General features: G+C 42.3%; 1 protein-coding gene across 2 annotated transcripts in view; it reads right to left on the bottom strand.

The window, feature by feature from the left end:
* Positions 1 to 3,010: 3,010 nt before the first annotated feature.
* LOC129853451 (piwi-like protein 2) overlaps positions 3,011 to 21,564 on the bottom strand; it is a 30,066-nt gene continuing 11,512 nt past the window's right edge. For both annotated transcript variants that reach the window (XM_055919501.1, XM_055919502.1), the window contains exons 11-23: positions 20,730 to 20,918; positions 20,399 to 20,483; positions 19,988 to 20,080; positions 19,561 to 19,701; positions 11,655 to 11,768; positions 11,185 to 11,373; positions 10,694 to 10,795; positions 9,723 to 9,839; positions 8,419 to 8,507; positions 7,948 to 8,053; positions 4,901 to 5,154; positions 4,297 to 4,404; positions 3,011 to 4,087 (exon numbers count right to left, since the gene is read on the bottom strand). In XM_055919501.1, coding sequence (XP_055775476.1) covers positions 3,931 to 4,087; positions 4,297 to 4,404; positions 4,901 to 5,154; positions 7,948 to 8,053; positions 8,419 to 8,507; positions 9,723 to 9,839; positions 10,694 to 10,795; positions 11,185 to 11,373; positions 11,655 to 11,768; positions 19,561 to 19,701; positions 19,988 to 20,080; positions 20,399 to 20,483; positions 20,730 to 20,918 — 1,744 coding nt within the window. In that variant the 3' untranslated portion in view covers positions 3,011 to 3,930. The remainder of the gene's footprint in view (positions 4,088 to 4,296; positions 4,405 to 4,900; positions 5,155 to 7,947; positions 8,054 to 8,418; positions 8,508 to 9,722; positions 9,840 to 10,693; positions 10,796 to 11,184; positions 11,374 to 11,654; positions 11,769 to 19,560; positions 19,702 to 19,987; positions 20,081 to 20,398; positions 20,484 to 20,729; positions 20,919 to 21,564) is intronic.

A 21,564-nucleotide genomic window follows, 5' to 3' on the forward strand; every position in this document is an offset into this window, starting at 1 on the left:
GTCTATCCTTCTCCTGCCATCTCTGCAACATCACTGTCCATATCAGTCTTTTTGCCTCTGCCTTGGTCATTGAAACTACAACTTCAACATTCCCACTAATAAGGGCTTGTTTAGCCTGTACATCAACTGCCATGTTCCCTTCCACCCCCACATGGGCTGGAACTGAAGTAAATCTTATCTGTACTCATTTGTCCAATCCTGCAATGTGTTTGTAGCACCTCATAAAGCAGGTCTTGTCTGCTACGTGAGCTAAAGGTCTGGAGACTCACTGTACATTAATCAGAGCAAATAACTACCCTGTCTGGTTTGACTTCCTCCACCCACTGCAAGGCCAACAGTATGGCCATCAGCTCTGCCGTATATACAACCAGATTATCTGTAATACGTTTCCTGACTGCCACACCACATTCCTGCACTACAAATTCTGACCAAGTGTTTCCAGTCCTTGGATCTTTTGAAACATCTGTGTAAATAGCCACAAAATTCTGATACACAGTATCCAGACGTCTCTTAAACAAATCAGATGGATCAACACCCTCCCTATCTTTCTGTCGTCTCTCCAACACTTCTAGATCAACTACTGGAGGTGGGAGTAGCCATGGTGTATTTACAGGAATAGCTACCATTGGACTAAACTCCCTTCCATACAATCCCATCTCCTTAGCCTGGGTATTACCCACCCACCCAAAGCTTGTGTTCTGTCTTCGCTCGTGTTCCCAGCATGCCTGTAAAATCCCTTTTGCAGGCTGAGACATCCCATGTCCCTGTAGGTTGACCCAATAATTCATTGCCAGCTGCTGTCTCCTAATCTGCAATGGCATATCCCCCATCTCCACCGGTAGTGCAGATACTGGGGAGGTCCGAAACGCCCCACTACATATTCTAAGTGCTTGCCCCGGTATGACATGTAGTCTTTCCAATGAGGTCCGGGCTGCCGAACCATATGCTATACTGCCATAGTCTCCAAGTTTCTCCCATATTACCTCAAGCATACCTCATCTCCCACCTTCCTCCTGCTAAAGAACACTGTCTGAGTTTTCTCGCCAGAGAACCTGAATCCCCACATTAATTCCCACCGCTCTACCTACATCACTTGTTTTCTTTACCTTCCTGACTATGTATGGCACATTTCTTCCCCTCTTCCATAAGGCCCCATCTTCTGCAAATAACAACCTCCCAATATCCGTCCGTATCTGAAAGTAAACATCATTGATTATGATTGAGAACAACATAGTCACGCTCCCCTGCGGTGTACCGTTATCCACCCTGATAGACTTCCCCACCCTCACCTGGATAGACCTTCACACCGGAAATTCTTTATCCAGCAGTACGTTCTTCCTCCTACCCTCATAATATCAAGCTTGGTTAACAACTCCTCCTTCCACATCATACGCCTTCACATCAAAATAGACAGCTACAACAATCTCCTAGTTCACCTGAGCCTTCCTGACCTCTGATTCAAAGCAGAGAACTGGGTCCATAGTTCCCCCACCCTTCCTGAACCCACTCTGATGTGGCGATACTAGCTCTCCAGAAAGTAAGTTAACCTCTTCGTAATCATACGTTCCATAATCTTACATACATGTGATGTTAAAGCTACTGGCAGATAGCCTGTTAACCTCGTTAGGTCCTTCCCTGGCTTCCGGGTTGGTACCACTACTGTCTCCTTCCAACTGCCTGGTAGTTTCCCCTCCTCCCACACTCTGTTGTACAACACCAATACCTTATACAGTGCATCACTAAAATGGGAAAACATAACATAGCACACCTCATCTTCCCAGGTGAAGTTAACCCAACCTTACCTTTTGCCCTTTTCACCTCTGCCATTGTAAATGGTGTATTCAACACATAATTTACATCCACCACCCCAGGATGCTCCTCTCTCGTTCTCCCTCTCCTCTGACAAATTAGCCTAGCTTTGCACTTGGACAAATGCTTCGGCCATCATTTCTGCCTTCGCATCTGTTACTGCCACACCCTTCCCACTCGTCAACACTGGATAATCCCACTCCCTTCATCCTCTTAATCATCCCCCACACTTCTCCCACAGGTGTCGCCCTTCAAATGGTGTCACAGCACCGAAGTCAACATGACCTCTTTGCCTGACGAATAGTTCTCTTCACCAGAGCCTGCTTATACCTAATCAGATGTTGGAAGTTATGTCCTCTTCAGTTCTCCAAATGCCCTGTTCCTACTCCTCACCATTACCCCACACTCCTCTGTCCACCACGGGACTGCTTTCCTCCTCCCTGAAATCTTAGGTATAGCCTCAGTAGCTTCCCTCACTAACTGTTCTCACCCAATTATTTATACTATCCACATCCCCTCATAACCACCTTCTCATTCAGCTCCTGAACCTGATCTCACTTTGCCCTTCCAAACACCCACCTGCCTGCTCCATCCACTGATACCTCCGGGCCTACTGTGCATACTATGGGGTAATCATCAATTCCTACCGTCAACTCCTCCCATAGAGATTCCTGCCATCGCATTAGATACCAGTGAAGTCCAAGGCAGACACTTTCCCTGTGGCTACATCAATCCTGGCCCCTCAGCCATCATTCAGTCACACCAGATCTTTCATTTCTATCAGATTTTCCATCACATAGCCATTTTCATCCATCTGTTTCCCCCCCAGTGGTGGGCATTAAACTAACAAAAACAGCCCTTACATTTCCTGTGACTTAATCATGCTTCCAGTTATGCAGTGACAGCTTCTCTCCTCCAGCTTTATTTATCTATCATCAGTCAGTATCACCTGTCAAAGTGAAAGACTTCCATGTTTTTGCTGGTAACTTTCGAAGTGATAACCTTTCGGCATTATGGCAAATTACTTTGTTCTGGTCTGTGCCTAGTGACCTATGCAACTACAGAGATGGTACAGCACATCTACTGGACTCAAAGTCAATTTCATTGAAAGCTTTCTGATCACTTGGACATGCAGCACAATTGGGGAATGGCCCCACAAACTAGAAAAAAAGACAAGACTAACAACTTAAGAAAACTTCCCATACACACACCAGTTTTATTTGCAACAGCAATGTATCTGGAGCAACAAAACAGAGGACAACACAAATAAAACCCACTATAGTTGTATTAAATTAAAACAGACTTGAATTTCACACTATCACTTCACAAAAATAAAAACTCCTCTAGTCTCTGTGGGTCATGCAAACAGTGGAAAACTGGCCCTTTTTTTGTTTTATAAACATTTGTTCCCATTCCTCAAAGCAGCAATATTTTTTAACTCTCAAACGGTTAGCCATGTAAAATCGAACCTCAGCAGCAGAGCGAAAGTTTGTGTCTGAGGGCATGAACAAGCTGCTGTGTAGCAGTAATCAGTAGCCATAATCAGAATCTTTGACTAACCTTTAGTCAATACTTTCTTCGTTCTCGAGTCAGTGTTTTCTGAACTCCCATGGCTAGTTGCAGGGGGAACATTGGAATTTAGGAAATCCTTCATTATTAAATTAAATCAATTTTTGCGCAAAGTAGTCCAACAATCTATACGCCGCCATCTTAAGAGTATCATTTGTCTTCTCTCATTGACAATGATACTCTATAATGGCGGTGTATAGCTCGCTGGATTACTTCATGTGGCAAAAATAGATTCAATTTAAAAACAGCATTTTCTCTAAATTCCAACATACCACCTGCAATAGGACACAAAGTTTCTACGACAACAGTGCCTGGGGGTGGGGTGGGGTCTATGTCAGACACCATTAGAACACTGGCTGCTAAACAAAACAAAACAAATGGTTTTATCTGATCCAAAAGTCATAATAAGAAAGCCTCCCCCTTTTATTTATTTTCCTCCTTCCATTTCTTCTTCCATTTCTTCTTCTTCACAGCTTTCTCTGTTGCGACCTGTTAATTGTTGTGCAGACTGGTATGCTCCTTCTAGAGGGGCTGAGGCTAAGGAGGCACACATCAGAGGAAGTACAGCTTGTCTGCCAGCTGGATAGCTGGCTCTGAGTGGAGGTACTGGCCCGACAGGAAGGCCAGTTTGTGGGCATACTTGCACGGCGCAGGCACTCGGATAGTCCCGGGCCAATTCCAGTACATGTGGCACATTTTGAAGGTCAGCCTGGAGTGAGACCACGGGTTAGATTGTGTTAACAAGGTTATATGTTAATGCTGCAAGAATGACAGGCCTTTATGTGATGCATCCAATCCACCCACCAACGTATAAAATCAACAATAGCTGAGGTATTATGTAAACTGGCAGATACTATTTGGCCCTTACTGCCAACTAGAGATTTATGGTGGCATAATTCACTGTACATCTAACATTACCTTTGCAAGTGGTCTGGGGAGAGGTTTGCTGTGTTGTAGACTGAGATGTAGTGTGTAGGCAGGCCACAGCCCTGTCGAATGTGGTGCGCCATCAGGTAGAAGTCAACCCTGGGGAGAGAAAAATAAATAATTTGATAAATGATGAAGCGTTACAAAACTGATGACCTAAGCCCAATTCTGTCCACTTTCCCACTGAAGTATGCAGTCGTTCATCCCTCCCCCCATGGATAGGGTCAGAGGGGGAGAAGGGGGAAGAGAACCAGCATTGCGCTCCATTAAAGGAATACTTCAGGATTTTGGCAATGAGGTCCTTTGTCTACTTCCCCAGTCAGATAAACTCGTGGATACCATTTTTATGTCTCTGTGTCCAGAATGAATTAAGTTTGAGGTAGTTTCACAACCCAATGCCAGCTAGCGTAAGTGCAATGACTGGAAGTCTATGGGTATATGCTAGTCGTTGTGCTAATGCTAGTTAGCATTGGCTCACGAAACTACCTCTGACATAAAAATGGTATCCACGAGTTCATCTGACTCTGGGGAAGTAGACAAAGGGCCACATCGCTAAAATCCTGAAGTATCCCTTAAAGACAGAGCCAGGACTAACCATTCCCTGTTGGTGATTGTGTGGTCCAGGACAGTTCCTGGCGGAGGCGTTCCAAAGCGGTCTCCGGAGCAGGAGTACAGGTTGGTGCTGACACGTTTCTGTACCACGATGAAGGCCAGCTTGGGCTCGTAGTTAGGGAACGTCTCAAAACACTTGAGCAGCTGAGGGATCTCATACAGCTCTACAGTCTTCAGCTGGCCGTCAGACACTCCGTCCCGATATACCACAATCTTCTCCGGGAAGTTATGGTTCACCTGGAAAATTATAAAAACATAAATCATGGCCTCCCGGGTGGCGCAGTGGTCTAAGGCACTGCAACGCAGTGCTAGCTGTGCCACTAGAGATTCTGGGTTAGAGTCCAGGCTCTGTCGCAGCCGGCCGCGACCGGGCAGCCCATGGGGCGGGGCACAATTGGCCCAGCGTCTTCTGGGTTAGGGAGGGTTTGGCCGGCAGGGATATCCCTGTCTCATCGCGCACTAGCAACTCCTGTGGCGGGCCAGGCGCAGGGCACGCTGACACGGTCGCCAGGTGTTTCCTCCGACACATTGGTGCGGCTGGCTTCCGGGTTGGATGGGCATTGTGTCAAGAAGCAGTGCGGCTTGGTTGGGTTGTGTTTCGGAGGACGCATGGCTCTTGACCTTCGCCTCTCCCGAGTCCGTATGGGAGTTGCAGCGATGAGACAAGACTAACTCCTACCAATTGGATACCACAAAATTGGCGAGAAAAAAGGGGTGAAAAAACAAAACAATTCATGGCATATTCTTTTATGCCACTAACATAAGACATTTAAAAAATCCCTAGCATATGGGTCTTTCTATAAAACTAGGGTACCAGTGAGGATTTCCTACACTGGACAACTAACTATGCAGTAGCTGCTGATAAGTCATTGATAATAATGAGCAAAAATGTTTAATATCATTACATTAAGATATAATGGGGATCATAGCTATATTCAAAAAGATTCACGAGTTGATTTAAAACCGGTTTACGTAATCATTTATCATGGTTGATGTCTTGACGGATTTGTCCAAAATTGTGTGACATAAAACATTACTCTTCTGTCCTTGCATTTACGGCAGTGTAAGTTGTCTTTATATCATATATTAAGCAGTAATTCAGTTAAATTAGACATTGAACTTGTAAGAATCCGGGATCTAGCTGTCAGGACAGTTTTTTATATGGAGATCCGGGAAATGGCGTAAAATGGTGTGTCTTACGTTACGAGTGAAAATAGTTTCATGGGAACAAATCCAAAATAATAAATGCGATTGCAAAATTGAATGTCCTAAATGAAAAAGTCACTGTACCTTGCTTGATACTTCAAACCTAAACTCGATACTGTCATTAAAGTGGTTCTTCAATTATGCATAACACTTGTTGGATGCACATTTGGTGTCCAGCTGATTAGTTACGCCGCGAAAATGTACACACATCTGATGCAACAGTCCAAGTGCTGGAAAAATGTCCAGACAATGTGTCTCTCATTCGTTACACCGGTGAAGACAGTTGTGCCTGGATCCACGTTCAATCTAATATCCTAGCATCAAGGTAACATGTTCTCATATGTTTCTGGACACAGTTTACCGCGTGCAATTGTCTAGGAAAGACTATTGCGCAACACCCAACGCTATTCCTATTAATTATTCTGGATATAATGACAAATTACATAGCCTAGTGGGATTATTCACGATATGATCTGGTAATGAAATAAAATGACAAATGCATTTTGTTTTCCATGTTACACCTGCAATTTTAAACAATGCAAGGGAATTGAAGTAGCCTAATTGAACCTGAATCTGGAGCTCAGAAATTCAAGTACTGGAATAGGACTACCTTCAATTTGATGCTTGACAAGTTATTGTAATTATTGTAGCCAATGTATAAGTTCTCCTGTTCCCTTATAATTATCAGTGATTATTTTTTAAATACATTTTTGTGAGAGATGTGGCCACTTTTGTTTGTTTCCCGCCACTTCAATTGAATGGCGTTGCGCTACTCTGTTGCGGTAAAACCATGTGCGGTTATGAGGAAGACAACATCCATTGTTGGTTTCAACTTGGCTTTCCATACAAATCCTTCCATTAAGAAAGGGTTTTGGTCACTTTCTCATAAAAAAGCGATGGCGAGATTCAAAATTGTGAGATTAATGCTACCACTATTCATGGCTTTATTACGTGTGCCTGTGTTGGCCACATGCTACAGAAAAATCCCCATACATCCAACCCATTTAGTCAGGCAATGGCCACATTATTCTCACGTATTTCAGAATGTAATAATAGTTTTAATATCAATGCATTGGCAAGGTCTAAATAGTTAATTATTCTTAAAGTGGTAATGGCCTACTCTTTTTACACTCTTTGGGGAGAGGGGTTGTTCTATATTTAAGCAATAATGCACGAGGAGGTGTGGTACATGGACAATATACCACGGCTAAGAGCTGTTCTTACGCACAACACAACGCGGAGTGCCTGGATACAGCCCTTAGCAGTGGTATATTGGCCATATAAAACAAATCCCAGAGGTACCTTATTGCTATTATAAACTGGTTACCAATGCAATTAGAGCAGGAAAAATACATGTTTTGTCATACCTGTGGTATACGGTCTGATTTACCACGGCTGTCAGCCAATCAGCATTCAGGGCACCCAGTTTATAATAGAAATTCCACAAATTAACTTTTAAGACACACTTGTTAATTGAAATGCATTCCAGGTGACTACCTCATGAAGCTGGTTGAGAGAATGCCAAGAGTGTGCAAAGCTGTCATCAAGGCAAAGGGTGGCTATTTGAAGAATCTCAAATAAATAATTTTGGTTACTACATGATTCCATTATGTGGTATTTCATAGTTTGTATGTCTTCACTATTATTCTACAATGTAGAGAAAAGTAAAAATAAAGAAAAACCTTTGAATGAGTAGGTGTTTAAAACTTCTGACCGGTAGTGTGTGTATATATACCAGGTTGGGCTGAAAGGCCTTTAGTACACTGTGTTAAAAATAAATAAAAGGCATCACAACTCATAGTAGGCCTATTTTAAAACGGTCACCTCATAGTATTTCTGCAGTGCAGCCAGCAGACACACTCTGAACCCGTTGATGATCTCCTCGTTGGGCATCTGGAAGGTCACTCTGGAGTACCACCTAGTCAGCAGGCTGGGGGAGGGGAGGAATAGGAGGAAATATCATAGGTTGGATTCCAAATAACACCCTATATAGTGCACCCTTTGGGGCCTGGTAAAAAGTAGTACACTATATAGGGTAGCCATCTGGAGCCCAAAAGGCTAGGTCTGGCTCTGACTGCATGTGTGGGTACACAGACCCACGAGCCACTGTGGCCCCTCATCAGTTCAGATTTTTTGTGGCCCTCACTCCCATCAAAGTTGCCCATCCCTGATATAGGGAATAGGGTGCCATTTGGGATACAACTATAATTTGTCAGAAAAGCCATCAATTAAGTTATGTTAATTGCATCCACTGATATGTTACTGTGCGGTGTGTCTTTTAGGGGGCGTGTTTACCTATTCAGGCTGGCGACAAAGCCCATGACTGATCTGTTCTTCTTGCTGGTGTCGTGATGGACGTCCACTCCAATCACCATCAGATGTTTCTGTTAAAACGTAAAGCAAAGACAGATGCTAAAAATACTACACTAAAACAGAAAATCTAACAGCTGGGTAAATTCGTTTGAATGCAATCACTTATTGACAACCCCCCTTCTGTTGTTTAATAGAAAAACAACCAAATTGGATCTTCTAAGTCCACAACAATGCTTAAACCACCTCAGGAGACCACTTTTGAGGTTAAGGTTGAGAAATGTAGATTTTGGGGTGTAGCTACCCTTTAAAATCAACTGCACATCAGCCAGAGACCGTTGTTTGGTTAGCATTGTTACTGATGTTTCTGTAGCACTCGTGATTGCAGAATTTGCTAAACAAATGGCCAATGGATCGATGCAAATAATCATGATATCCTTCTGCCAGATGGGCATAGGTTACTTCGTAGTTAACAATTCATTGAGAAGGTTTTAGGGAAAGCCTTTCCATCTGCCAGAAGACGGTTGTCATTAAGTTAGCATCATCGCTAACAGCAACACAAAGTGGTAGACAAAGGCACACAGGGGCATTCCTGTGCAGTCAGAGCCAGGGCATTCCTGTGCCGTTGCCTCTTCAGAAAGTTGAAAGAAAATACGAATCACTCATGCATATTATTCATGTTTGATGATAAAAATTATATTTAGTTGATTTCCTACTAAGTTCAAAACGTTTCTGAATATTTTGTATTCCGTTTTAATGTCGTGATTCCATCCACATTCTCCACAACAATAATTTTATAGGGCCCTACAACCTGTAGCTGTTGATGGCAACACATAATCCTGGTCACATCTCTCCTCCGCTCCAGCCTCCAAAAGAGTAAAGGTGCCCTGCATTTACCAGAACCGTAAGTTGCAGGTACATTTTTAAACAGCTGACTTGACAAAAAACAAAAAAAAACTTACCTCTTCAGACTGCTTACTGAAAAAGTCATTTTGCATTATAAACTCTACTTGTTTTACATTATTCAATTGGCATTTGTGTCACTTTATGGGTAAATTGGTGTTCATTTTGTACATTACAGTATAAAATAAGGTATTTGTGACTTGTTCTGAATTCCTGATTGTGTCTCGCTTTATCTTATGCAAAGCTTTAATTCTGACTTGCATGTCTCTATGGCTCCATCAACACACTGTCTCCATCTAGTGGACACATAGCATCCCTACAACCAGACTTAAAACACAGTCAACTTCAGCCAAAACCTTACCAGCAGTGAAAAATATAACACTAACCAGAGGGACGTTCACAGTCCACAGCTCTCCTCCCAGTTTGCAGTTCATCTGCAGCAGGATTTTCTGGGCTACGCTCCTCAGCTTTTGGGGTTGGGAGATGGTCCGGACGTTAATGGCCTACAAAGCCAAAGAAATTTACATTTTTAATTTTAGATTAACCTTTGCATTAGACAGTTGATAAACCTTTTGGTTCCTTGCCTCTTTCCCTGAACCTTACACCTTTAGTATTCACAGATCTTATAGGACCCGAGTTACAGTGGTGTAAAGTAGCCCTACTTAAGCAGTTTTTATGGGTCTCTCGACTTTACTATTTATACAACTTTTGCTTTTACTTCACACCTAAAGAAAATAATGCACTTTTTACTCTATACACTTTCCCCTAACACCCAGAAATACTCGTTACATTTTGATGCTTAGCAGGACAGGATAATGGTCTAATTCACTCACTTATTAAAGAGAACAACCCTGGTCATCCATACTGCATGTGATTTGGCGGACTCAGCAAACACACATGCGTCGTCTGTAAATTATGCCTGAGTGTTGGGAGTGTGCCACTGGCTATCCGTAAATTTAAAAAACAAGAAAATATTGCCGTCTGGTTTGCTTAATGTAAGGAACTTGAAATGATTTATACTTTTACTTTTGATATTTAAGCATATTTTAGCAATTACATTTACTTATGATACTTAAGTATATTTAAAACCAAATAATTAGACTTTTACTTACGTAGTATTTTACTGGGTGAGTGTTACTTGAGTCATTTCCAATTAAGGCATCTTTACTTTTTCTCAACTTTGACAATTGGGTACTTTTTCTACCACTGCCGAGGTTTAGGTAAAGAAAAACCGTGCTGGCACCTAGTCATGTTGTTATTTGTACGTTTACTGTATGTTGTGTGTTTGTTGCGGAGTGGACGATCCTGGCTAAATGAAGATCAATAGTGAATTGTCTGGAGGTGTGGCATGGTTAACCTGAGAGGGCACGGGACTCTGGACGCAGCACAGCTTCTTGATGGCACTGTAAAGGTCGTCTCTGTTGCCTGTCATGATGCACACTACCAACTGCACGTTGGGCTGAAAAATGGGCCAAGGTAAAAAGAGAAAGCTCATAATAGATTCATAATTAATAGGATTTATATAGTGCTTTTCCACATCAAAGCGCTTTAGAATGAAAGGACAAATCTCCCTACCACCAGTGTTTATGTATTACTGATGTGAATAACTCAAACAGCATCATAGAAATAACCACAAAGTTGAGATACATTAGTGAAACAAATTAACCTCCACATTTTTACTAGTCGAATGTTTGAAGTTTGGGGTATAATAGAGGTTGGGAAAATGTTCCGAATTTGTTTACTGTATTTCTCTTCATGGCCTATATACAGCTTGTGATTCAATAACAACAATTGTTCACAAAAAAAGACTGTTCTAAGGTGCTCAGAGGCAGTAGTGTCATGTCCTACCTCACTAGTGAGCTGGGAGTGGATGCTCTTGACGTAGGTCTCGGTGCGGTCGTCCTTCAGCTCCACGCGGATGGGCCGATCCAGCCTCAGGCCCATAGGTCCGGCCACCTTCCCAAAGCAGGACACTAGCTCCTCGGCCTGCTCAGCACAGCGCCGCGGGTAGAAAATGGCCCAGCAGTTCATGGGGATCTGAGAGAAAAACAACAGAACGGGCCAGAGGAGAAGTGTGAGCCTGAAATGGCATTATTCCCTATATAGTGCACTATGATTGGCCAGAGCCAAGCTGATTTCTTGATTCCTCAGTTTATTTTTCTTCAACTAAATCAAAATGTTTAAAGTGACTGCGTAGGAGACTGAATATCATTAAATCAACCCTAAAACAGAGTGCAATACACACAAATGACAGTAAGCTAGTCATTCCCCTGACATCATTAGTGTGCTGTACTTGACCCTTTGACCCTGAGACTCACACAACTGATAGAAGCATCCCTGATAACCTCCCTGGACCAGCTGACATCAGCTCCGGTGACAAAGGACACTGACTGCAGACAGATGGTCTCCAGAGGCAGAATTCTTCCTGTAGTCTGGATGGAACAACAGAGAATAGTTCAAGTTTTCCACAAGCACCCACCCCCACCCAAAACAAATGCCTGTGATTAGTGATCAGTATGGTCGGGGTCAATAATTGTCGGTTATCACCCCAGCTATAGTGTGTGTAAAAGAAATAGGCCCCCCCACCCACCATTTTGTCCGAACAAGCTCTATTTTGGTGGCCTCTGCTCATTCTAATGCTAGATTGTAGTCCAGCTACTATCAGGAAATAACACTGATCACATTTTTTCACACTTTTACAGTGTTATTTTAAATCAGCTCTTGTACAATATGATATAAAACACAGGAAAAATGTAATTGACTGCACTGGGCATTTAAATAATCCTGTAAGAGTCTGCTGACTTCCACAGGCTTCAAGCTTCCTTTAAAGGCATTTTCTCAGCTATCTGCAATACAGGTAAAATCAATATTCTTTGAAAATCCCACATAAGTATCATTAACTATTAGAACCATTCAATCCATTTTCTTTTATCATATTTTGAACCACTCTCGACTAGCCTACCTGTTATTCCTGCAGTGAGGAGGATTCACCATCTTCAAATGTTTTCAACAATTCATCTGCAGAGAATTGCTAAAAAGCATACCAGTATGCAAATTAGGGAGCCAAATGAACGTCTTACCGATGCGATATTCTACTGACGAGTTACTCACTTAAAAACGCCACTGTCTGGCAAATCCTGATGGACTGCATATCGGAAATACAAGTGAGATCTTTGGTTTACTTGCACCGATGCGATACCTTGGACATATAACTAAGTTACCAGGCCAGTTGGACAAAAAAATCTACTGGCCCGAACATAATTTATTGGCCCAGACATGGTATAGTTCTTAAATGCATTGGGGTCATGCAGGACCTATAGATTGGCATGCTTTTGCTCTATATTCAGCTATTAATAGGCTATATTTGGTTATTATGATATGTATTAAGATGCTATGTAATAATTTAGCAATACAAGTCTACTCTATTCTTTAGAATTGCGATGTATTAATTGCATTAATTTTTGCTTCAAAAGCGTGTCATTTTGAGAAGATTTGAAAATAGAACATTGCCTCTTAGACAAACATTCCAAAATAGATATCTACATGGCTTTTTGTAGCTTTATTTTTGCAGACTATCCACAGTAGCCATCATATTGCTAGTATGTTCACTATTGAAGGTTAACTTCTGTAAATCCCTTTGCCTAAAATAAATAAGCTCAGCGAGTAGATTGATGGGCGCTTTTTGCTCAGGACAGCTCGCATGTGCTGTGTGAAGGCATCAACTCATGTACGCTCGGGTATTTGGGACTCGCGGGTGCGTAGCGGTGCTTGAATGAACGGTCATTCATTTTGCTCAAATACAAATAGCATGACTTTTTTTCTAAAGAGAATTGAAAAGTTGGCTATTAATTTAAGTGGAAAAAGTAGCCAGCTGAAAATGAGTCCGTAATCGGCTGTATAGCCGACAGCCGGTGCTAGTGGAAAAGAATATCTTGCTTATCAACTGAGATTTACTCCTGGGAATTGCTTTTATTACTTGACTACGTTTTATAGTTACACAAAGAAAGGTCGGTGAGCCTGTATGCATAGAACGTCTCCAGCGTGGGGAAAAGTAAAACCAGAGAGTAGTGGATATATACTACTGTGGTTAAGGGGTCAGGGTAAGAGCTCTGTATAAACATTCTTTACCCTCGAGTCTGATTAACTCACCAGGTATTTTAGGAGACTTTCTAACCCATTAAGAGCTATTCTAACCCATTAGGAGATGCCAGCAGGTCACTGACAATTGTTAATCAACTTAGATTCACTCCTGGGAATTGCTTTTATTCCATGACTTTTAAAAGCAGGTTTTAGACAATTTATGACATGCTCTTGTGGGTAAACGTCAAGGGATAAGCCGTTTGTCCCCAAGATGAAAATCAGGGTGGAGACTGTGGATCCGTCTACGTCCGTTAGTACGTTCATTCGTCACACGCGATCTCTCAGACAGCACTATCCCAATTTTGACTAAACTTTGGAGAAGGATGAGTCTTGCCAGAGATCTGGTATTTTACAAAATTACTCTGATTGGCCAGATGGTGGTGCTATAACAAGCGATTGAAAATGCAAAATCTGAAAGGTCACGCCCGAAACCCTGTTTGACGTAAAGTCATGAAATTCAGGGACATAGGTCCCTCTCCTCACAAAAAACACGTTTTCCTCAGGGACCCATAAGGTCATACATGTTGGAATTGAAAATGTTGTAAAAAAACAATAATAAAAACACTTAAAACACTAATCCTATGGCACCGAATGATCAATCTGCACAAAACTTGATGTGGCATCTATGGACAAAGGTCTCAATGTAATCCTTTCCAGGCTAGTACCTAAAACAACATGAGTGTGGTCTGGCACATAAATCAGTCAAGGATATTTGTACTGTAACAACATCTGGTACACAAGTTGCAAATACTGTCAAGACTCAACATATGCAAGAACATTCATATCGACAACACGGTGGTGCTATAACAGGCACATGCTTATATCTCTTGATCTATTTTATTCAGTGAGATTAAATACGGCACACATGCTCAGGGATATAAGTCTAGCTGACCATTGCAATCTCAGACACCACTGGCCCGATTTTGACAAAAGTTGGGTCTTGCCATAGAGATCCACCATTTACAAAATTACACTAAATGGCCCAAGGGGGGGCGCTACATCATTCGTGGGGGACGACAACATTTAACGCTACCCTGTTTTTCACAGTTCTAAGTTGTTTTTCGAAGGCTAAACTCAGCTTCAACGTGGCCCCTGAGAGCTGTGCTGGGAACCTTTCTGGATACAGGACAAGCAAAATAGACCTAACCATAGCAAGTGATTAAGGACCAGAAGAACTTCATTAAATTTCATCGTAATCTTAAACTGTGCATTTCATTTAACACACAACTGACCTCTTGTCCATTTACCGTCAATGGATTTCACTCACGACGATCCAGCACCCGACCATTTTTGAAAAATGTGTGAGTGAGAATGTTGTCTATTTTGTAATGAGCTGTGTGGAGTCTCACCACATTTAAAATACCTAAAAGCGTGACAACAAGATGATTTTGCGGGACAGTGTAGTAGATGGTGTTAAAGTATAAAGCCTTCCTTAATTTTGTTTCAATCAAAGCATATTCTGCCTAGTGGTCGGCACTGTTGAGTTTTGGCCACATTACATCATTTTTCTAAAATCGTATAAGAAATGTGGTGGTGTTTTTGGTGTAACATTGACGTTATACCAGGGCATAAAATGCACACCTGCCAAATGTGGGCAGGTTTAGTTATTGGCGGGTAAGAACGTCTATTTCACCAGCCACGTTGGTGGGTGGTCAATTTGCAGAGCTCTACATTGAGAGCATTACATTCGCAAATAAAAATTGTCAAAAGTATGAGCACGTGCGAGTTAGAACAATGCTGCGGTAGCTGTTTAAGTATTCCTGCCCTTTTGTTTCCTAGCTGCTAATTGCACAAAGAAATACAAATCCTCTCACCTCGAGCATAAACTGCCTGGCATAGGAGATGTGCGCAATGAGTGCTGATGGCACAGGCATAAAAGTTGGTCTAGTTTACTTGACAGTCTACTAAGTGAGACTTTGTCCTTGTGATTTTTTGGGGCTATTTACATTGTTTTGTTCACAAGTTCAGTTGTTTTTCGAACGTTAGAGTCGACTGCATCAATTGATAGCGAACAGACATCCTAGCCAGATTCTAAATCTCACACAAACAGACATGTGATAGGACTCCAGTGGCCACGTTAACTAGGTAACCTCGCGGCCTTAAAAGGGAAATCTGAACATTGTCTCTGATATTTGATTATTAAAAGACTCCGGTCACAAAAAATGAAAGTGAGCATTACACCACATTACTTCTTACTAATACATTTCTTGTTTACGAAAGCATGCTCATCTGTTGTTTTTTTGTACTTAACTATGAAAAAATATTTTAGCTGGTAAAAAAAATCTGAGTGGCTGGTAGATTTTTAAAATCTACTCAGACTTAAAAACAGGATTGAATGAAGTAGAAGCAAATATGTGGAAAGAGCAATTAATGAGCACGAGAGCCTCGCAAGTTTGATGAAATTACCATACATCTTCAGAAGCAGATTCTTTTTTTTTGTAGTTATTAAGCCTAACTGTCCTCTCCAAGTTTAGCTGGAATTTAGCCCGAAAGGATTATAGAAATATGATTGGTTGACGATAGGCCTATGACATTGGCCTACGTCTCGTCACATACACTACATGACCAAAACAATGCAGACACCTGCTTGTCGAACAGCTCATTACAAAATCATTGGCATTAATATGGAGTTGGTCCTCCCCTTTGCTGCTATAACACTCTTCTGGAAAGGCTTTCCACTACATGTTGTAACATTGCTGCAGGGACTTGCTTCCATTCAGCCACAAAAGTATTAGTGAGGTCGGGCACTGATGTTGGGCGATTAGGCCTGGCACACAGTCGGTGTTCCAATTTATCCCAAAGGTGTTTGATAGGGTTGAGGTCAAGGCTCTATGCAGGCCAGTCAAGTTCTTCCACACCGATCTCGACAAACCATTTCTGTATGGACCTCACTTTTTGCACAGGGGCATTGTCATGCTGAAACAAGAAAGGGCCTCCTCCTCCACCAAACATTACAGTTGGCACTAGGCATTCAGGCAGGTAGCGTTCTCCTGCAATCCGTCAAACCCAGAATCGTCATTCGAACTGCAAGTGAAGGTTGATTCATCACTCCAGAGAACGCTTTTCTACTGCTCCAGAGTCCAATGGCGGCGAGCTTTACACCACTCCAGCCAACGCTTGTCATTGCGCATGGTGATCTTAGGCTTGTGTGCGGCTGCTTGGCCATGGAAACACATTTCATTAAGCTTCCGACAAATAGTTATTGTGCTGACGTTGCTTCAAGGCAAATTGGAACTCGGTAGTTAGTGTTGCAACTGAAGACAGACAATTTTTACGCACTACGTGCTTCAGCACTCGGCGGTCCTGTTCTGTGAGCTTATGTGGCAGACCACTTCGCGGCTGAGCCGTTGTTGCTCCTAGATGTTTCCACTTCACAATAACAGCACTAACAGTTGACCGGGACAGCTCTAGCAGTGCAGAAATTTGACGAACTGACCTGTTGGAAAGGTGGCAATGTTTGTCTATGGAGATTGCGTGGCTTTGTGCTCAATTTTATACACCTGTTATACACCTGTCAGCAATGAAATAGCCAAATCCACTAATTTGAAAGGCTGTCCACACACTTCTGTATATATAGTGTATGTTTTCATAAACGCAACATGACTGCAAGAGGCAGGTCGGAATGTCTGACTGAAATACGGGACAAATATACCTTTTAAAAAAAAAATTGGTGTTTGAATTGGTTGCAAAAAAAATAAAATAAACATTATTTAAGGCAGTTGAGGACAAGATCTCATTTACAACTGCGAGCGTGCCAAGATAAAGCAAAGCAGTGCGACACAAACAACAACACAGAGTTACACATGGAATAAACAAACGTAGAGTCAATAACACAATAGAAAAAAAAAATCTATATACAGTGTGTGCAAATGAGGTAAGATAAAGGCAATAAATAGGCCATGGTGGTGAAGACATGACAATTTAGCAATTCAACACTTGTGTGATAGATATGCAGAAGATGAATGTGCAAGAGATACGGGGGTGCAAAAGAGCAACAAAAAAAAGTATAACAATATGGGGATGAGGTAGTTGGATGGGCTAGTTACAGATGGGCTATGTACAGGTGCAATGATCTGTGAGCTGCTCTGACAGCTGATGCTTAAAGTTCGAGGGAGATATGAGTCTCCAGCTTCAGTGATTTTTGCAATTCGTTCCAGTCATTGGCAGCAGAGAACTGGAAGGAAAGGTGGCCAAATGAGGAATTGGCTTTGGGGGTGACCAGTGAAATATACCTGCTGGAGCGTGTGCTACGGGTGGGTGTTGCTATGGTGACCAGTGAGCTGAGATAAGCAGGGCTTTACCTATCAAAGACTTATAGATGACCTGGAGCCAGTGGGTTTGGCGACGAATATGAAGTGAGGACCAGCCAACGAGAGCATACAGGTCGCAGTGTTGGGTAGTATATGGGGCTTTGGTGACAAAACAGATGGCACGTGATAGACTGCATCCAATTTGCTGAGTAGAGTGTTGGAGGCTATTTTGTAAATTAGTTTTACAAGGGTGTGTTTGGCAGCATGAGTGAAGGATGCTTTGTTGCGAAAATAGGAAGCCGATTCTGGATTAAATTTTGGATTGGAGATGCTTAATGTGAGTTTAGTCTAACCAAACACCTAGGTATTTGTAATTGTCCACATATTCTAAGTCAGAACCGTCCAGAGTAGTGATGCTGTACGGGCGGGCAGGTGCTGGTAGCGATCGGTTGAAGAGCATGAATTTAGTTTTACTTGCATTTAAGAGCAGTTGGAGGCCACGGAAGGAGAGTTGTATGGCATTGAAGCTCGTCTGGAGGTTAGTTAACACAGTGTCCAAAGAAGGGCCAGAAGTATACAGAATGGTGTTGTCTGTGTAGAGGTGGATCATAGAATCACCAGCAGCAAGAGCGACATTATTGATGTATACAGAGAAAAGAGTCGGCCCGAGAATCTGACACACTGAACTCTGTCTGAAAAGTAGTTGGTGAACCATTTGAGAAAGTTGGTGAACTTTCTAGTAGTTGGTGAACCAGTCGTTTGAGAAACCAAGGCTGTTGATTCTGCTGATAAGAATGTGGTGATTGACAGAGACGAAATCCTTGGCCAGGTCGAAGAATACGACTGTACAGTAATGTATTTTAGCGATGGCGGTTATGATATCGTTTAGGACCTTGAGCGTGGCTGAGGTGCACTTATGACCAGCTTGAAAACCAGATTGCATAGCGGAGAAGGTACGGTGGGATTCGAAATGTTCGGTGATCTGTTTGTTAACTTGGCTTTCGAAGACCTTAGAAAGGCAGGGTAGGATAGATAGAGGTCTAACAGTTTGGGTTTAGAGTGTCTCCCTCTTTGAAGAGGGGGATGACCGCAGCAGTTTTCCAATCTTGGGGATCTTAGACGATACGAAAGAGGTTGAACAGGCTAGTAATAGGGGTTGCAACAATTGCGGCGGTTCATTTTAGAAAGAGAGGGTCCAGATTGTCTAGCCCAGCTGATTTGTAGAAATACAGATTTCGCAACTATTTCAGAACATCAGCTGACTGGATTTGGGTGAAGGAGAAATGGGGGAGGCTTGGGCAAGTTGCTGTGGGGACATGCTTGTTGGTCGCCGGACAAAGGGCCAAAATGTGGGACTGTCCTGTATAATCCGGGACATGTGGTCACCCTACTCACCACTAGGCTTGGGCGGTATACCGTATACTGGGGTATTTTGAAATACCGCCAAATAAATTATTTCCAGCTCAGGGCTCCAGCTATGCATTTGGTTTGCTAACTTACTAGGTAAGCAGCTAGCATGCCAGATCAAGCTTCGTGGTTACAGCAGAGATAAATAATCCCCTCCTGGATCAAGATCCCTGATGACTTAATATTTTTTGTGCTGTTGTAAAAAAAAAAAAAAAATCTAATTTGGAAATAAATAGCATCTATTCTGTACACTGCCGTATACCCCAGTATGGTACAGGAACGGTATGAAAATCTGAAAACCGCCCCAACCTACTCACCACCAGATAAATACATGTTAATTGTCTTTCTATGTGCGACTTTAGCTACACAACTAATTTGTTTCTGAGATAAATTAAATGTATTGTTTGATTGTGCAATGTATGCTCACCACCAGGATGTCTTGACTGATCTCCAGCCCCCAGCGTGACAGTTCTGTCTGGGCCTCTGGGTTGGTGTTGATGTTCTTCAGGAGCTGCTTCAGGGAGTGAGTGTGCTGCTCACTACTCACATTGATGTGCATCGTCAAGTCCTGGGACAGTAAAACCAGCACTTTCAGAATCTATACAGTACTAGACTCTCCGCCCCAGTTACTATGTGACGTGTCTGGGTACAAATAGCATTTGCCCCCATGTTCAATTGACTTCATTGCATCAGGAAAACTAAAGCAAGCGCAGCTAAAGTCTTTGATAGAAAAATTGGCTGGTTACTATTGCTATCAAATGCTGCGTTATCAAAATCACTGTGTTGCCTTCATGTACAGTGGATGTCATAGAACACTCCCCAGGGAGAATTCATTGCCGACACAATGACTTTACCTTCATGGCGCGGAAGTCCTTTCTCATTTTGTCAGGGATTCCAGTCATAAAGGAGAGCTCTGGCAGAAGCAAGATCTCGCCGGTTATGACTTGCTGTAAGACAAAAACACACAATTAAATATAATGTATATTGTATCTTTATGGAGAAAATGGCTCCAACTCAATAAAAACTCAAATGACTATCTACAAAGCATGTGTGATAGTAGAACATGAAGACGTAATGAATACAGACTCAAGCAACAAGGCGTCAATCTGTTACAAGGATACAGACAAGTATTTTGTTACAGGGTAGTTGGGTGTGTGAGGAAAGACAAGATCCTGTTTATCGATGAGTATGAAATAAATAAGCACAAAAAGTGAACTATGTCAAGATAAAGCTACATTTCATAACATCCTTTGAAATAGTTTTACCTTTCCACCAGGCTTGGACCTCTCTTTGGGTCGATGGATAAGCATGGGTTGGTCCATCTCTTTTATGGTGATGCCATAGTTTTTGCTGTTCAGATTTTAGGAAAAAAATTCAAACAGACAAGTTTTTCCCTTATATTCATTTAGCGGCAGTGGCCACCGCTGCAAAAAATATGTAATTTTCTTTATATATACACACACATTTCTGCCGAGGCCCTTTTAAATGGATAGTTGTTGGCTCAATGACTGGAAGTCTATGGGAACAGCTAGCATGCCATTGCGCGAACGCTAGAAGAACTCTGCATAACAAATGCACACAATTCTCCAGCCTTACCTGTAGTACTCGACGAAAGTGGTCGTGGAGCCGTCGGCCATGGTGAAGGTGTCTTTGGGGGACTTGCCCCACTCAATGTCGTCGATGCGGTAGGTGCGGTTGTTGTATCGGGTGATGACAATGCTGCCGATCAGCTCTTTGGTGCACTCATCCTGGAAGCTCTCCCTGCTTTGCTGGTAGATCACGTTCCTGGATGGGAGAGGGGTCAAAAGGTCAAAGGTTACCAATCAGAGCCCCGCAACTCACCCCAATATGGCCTGAAAATCACCCCATTTATGCTCGGCATGTCAATCCATTTATAACCTCCACGTAAAAAAACAACAAAAGAAAAAAAACAAGGGAATAACACTCGCACTTGTCTTTTTATTCTACCACTGACTTTGCTGATAACTACTTTGAGGAAAAATGTACTTACTATATGACGTGGTTGTCTCACCTAGTTACCTTAAGATGAATGCACTAAGTTGCTCTGAAAAAGAACATCTGCTAAATGACTAAAATGTAAACCCCTTTGTTCCTTGCATGTGACCCTTTAGTGCCCTAGCTTAGACATAACCCCGCAGTCTCAAGTCCCTGAGATAATATGTCTCAACCACTTTAAAACGGTGTCCAAACCTCTATGAGCAGGCAGATTAACTTTCTGTGAAAGCTTGTTGATGTGTGTTGAAATATACAGTTGAAGTCGGAAGTTTACATACACTTAGGTTGGTCTCATTAAAACTAGTTTTTGAACCACTCCACAAATTTCTTGTTAACAAACTATAGTTTTGGCAAGTCGGTTAGAACATCTACTTTGTGCATGACAAGTAATATTTCCAACAATTGTTTACAGACA

Source organism: Salvelinus fontinalis, chromosome 4 (assembly GCF_029448725.1).
Source record: "Salvelinus fontinalis isolate EN_2023a chromosome 4, ASM2944872v1, whole genome shotgun sequence".
Classification (NCBI taxonomy): Eukaryota; Metazoa; Chordata; class Actinopteri; order Salmoniformes; family Salmonidae; genus Salvelinus; species Salvelinus fontinalis.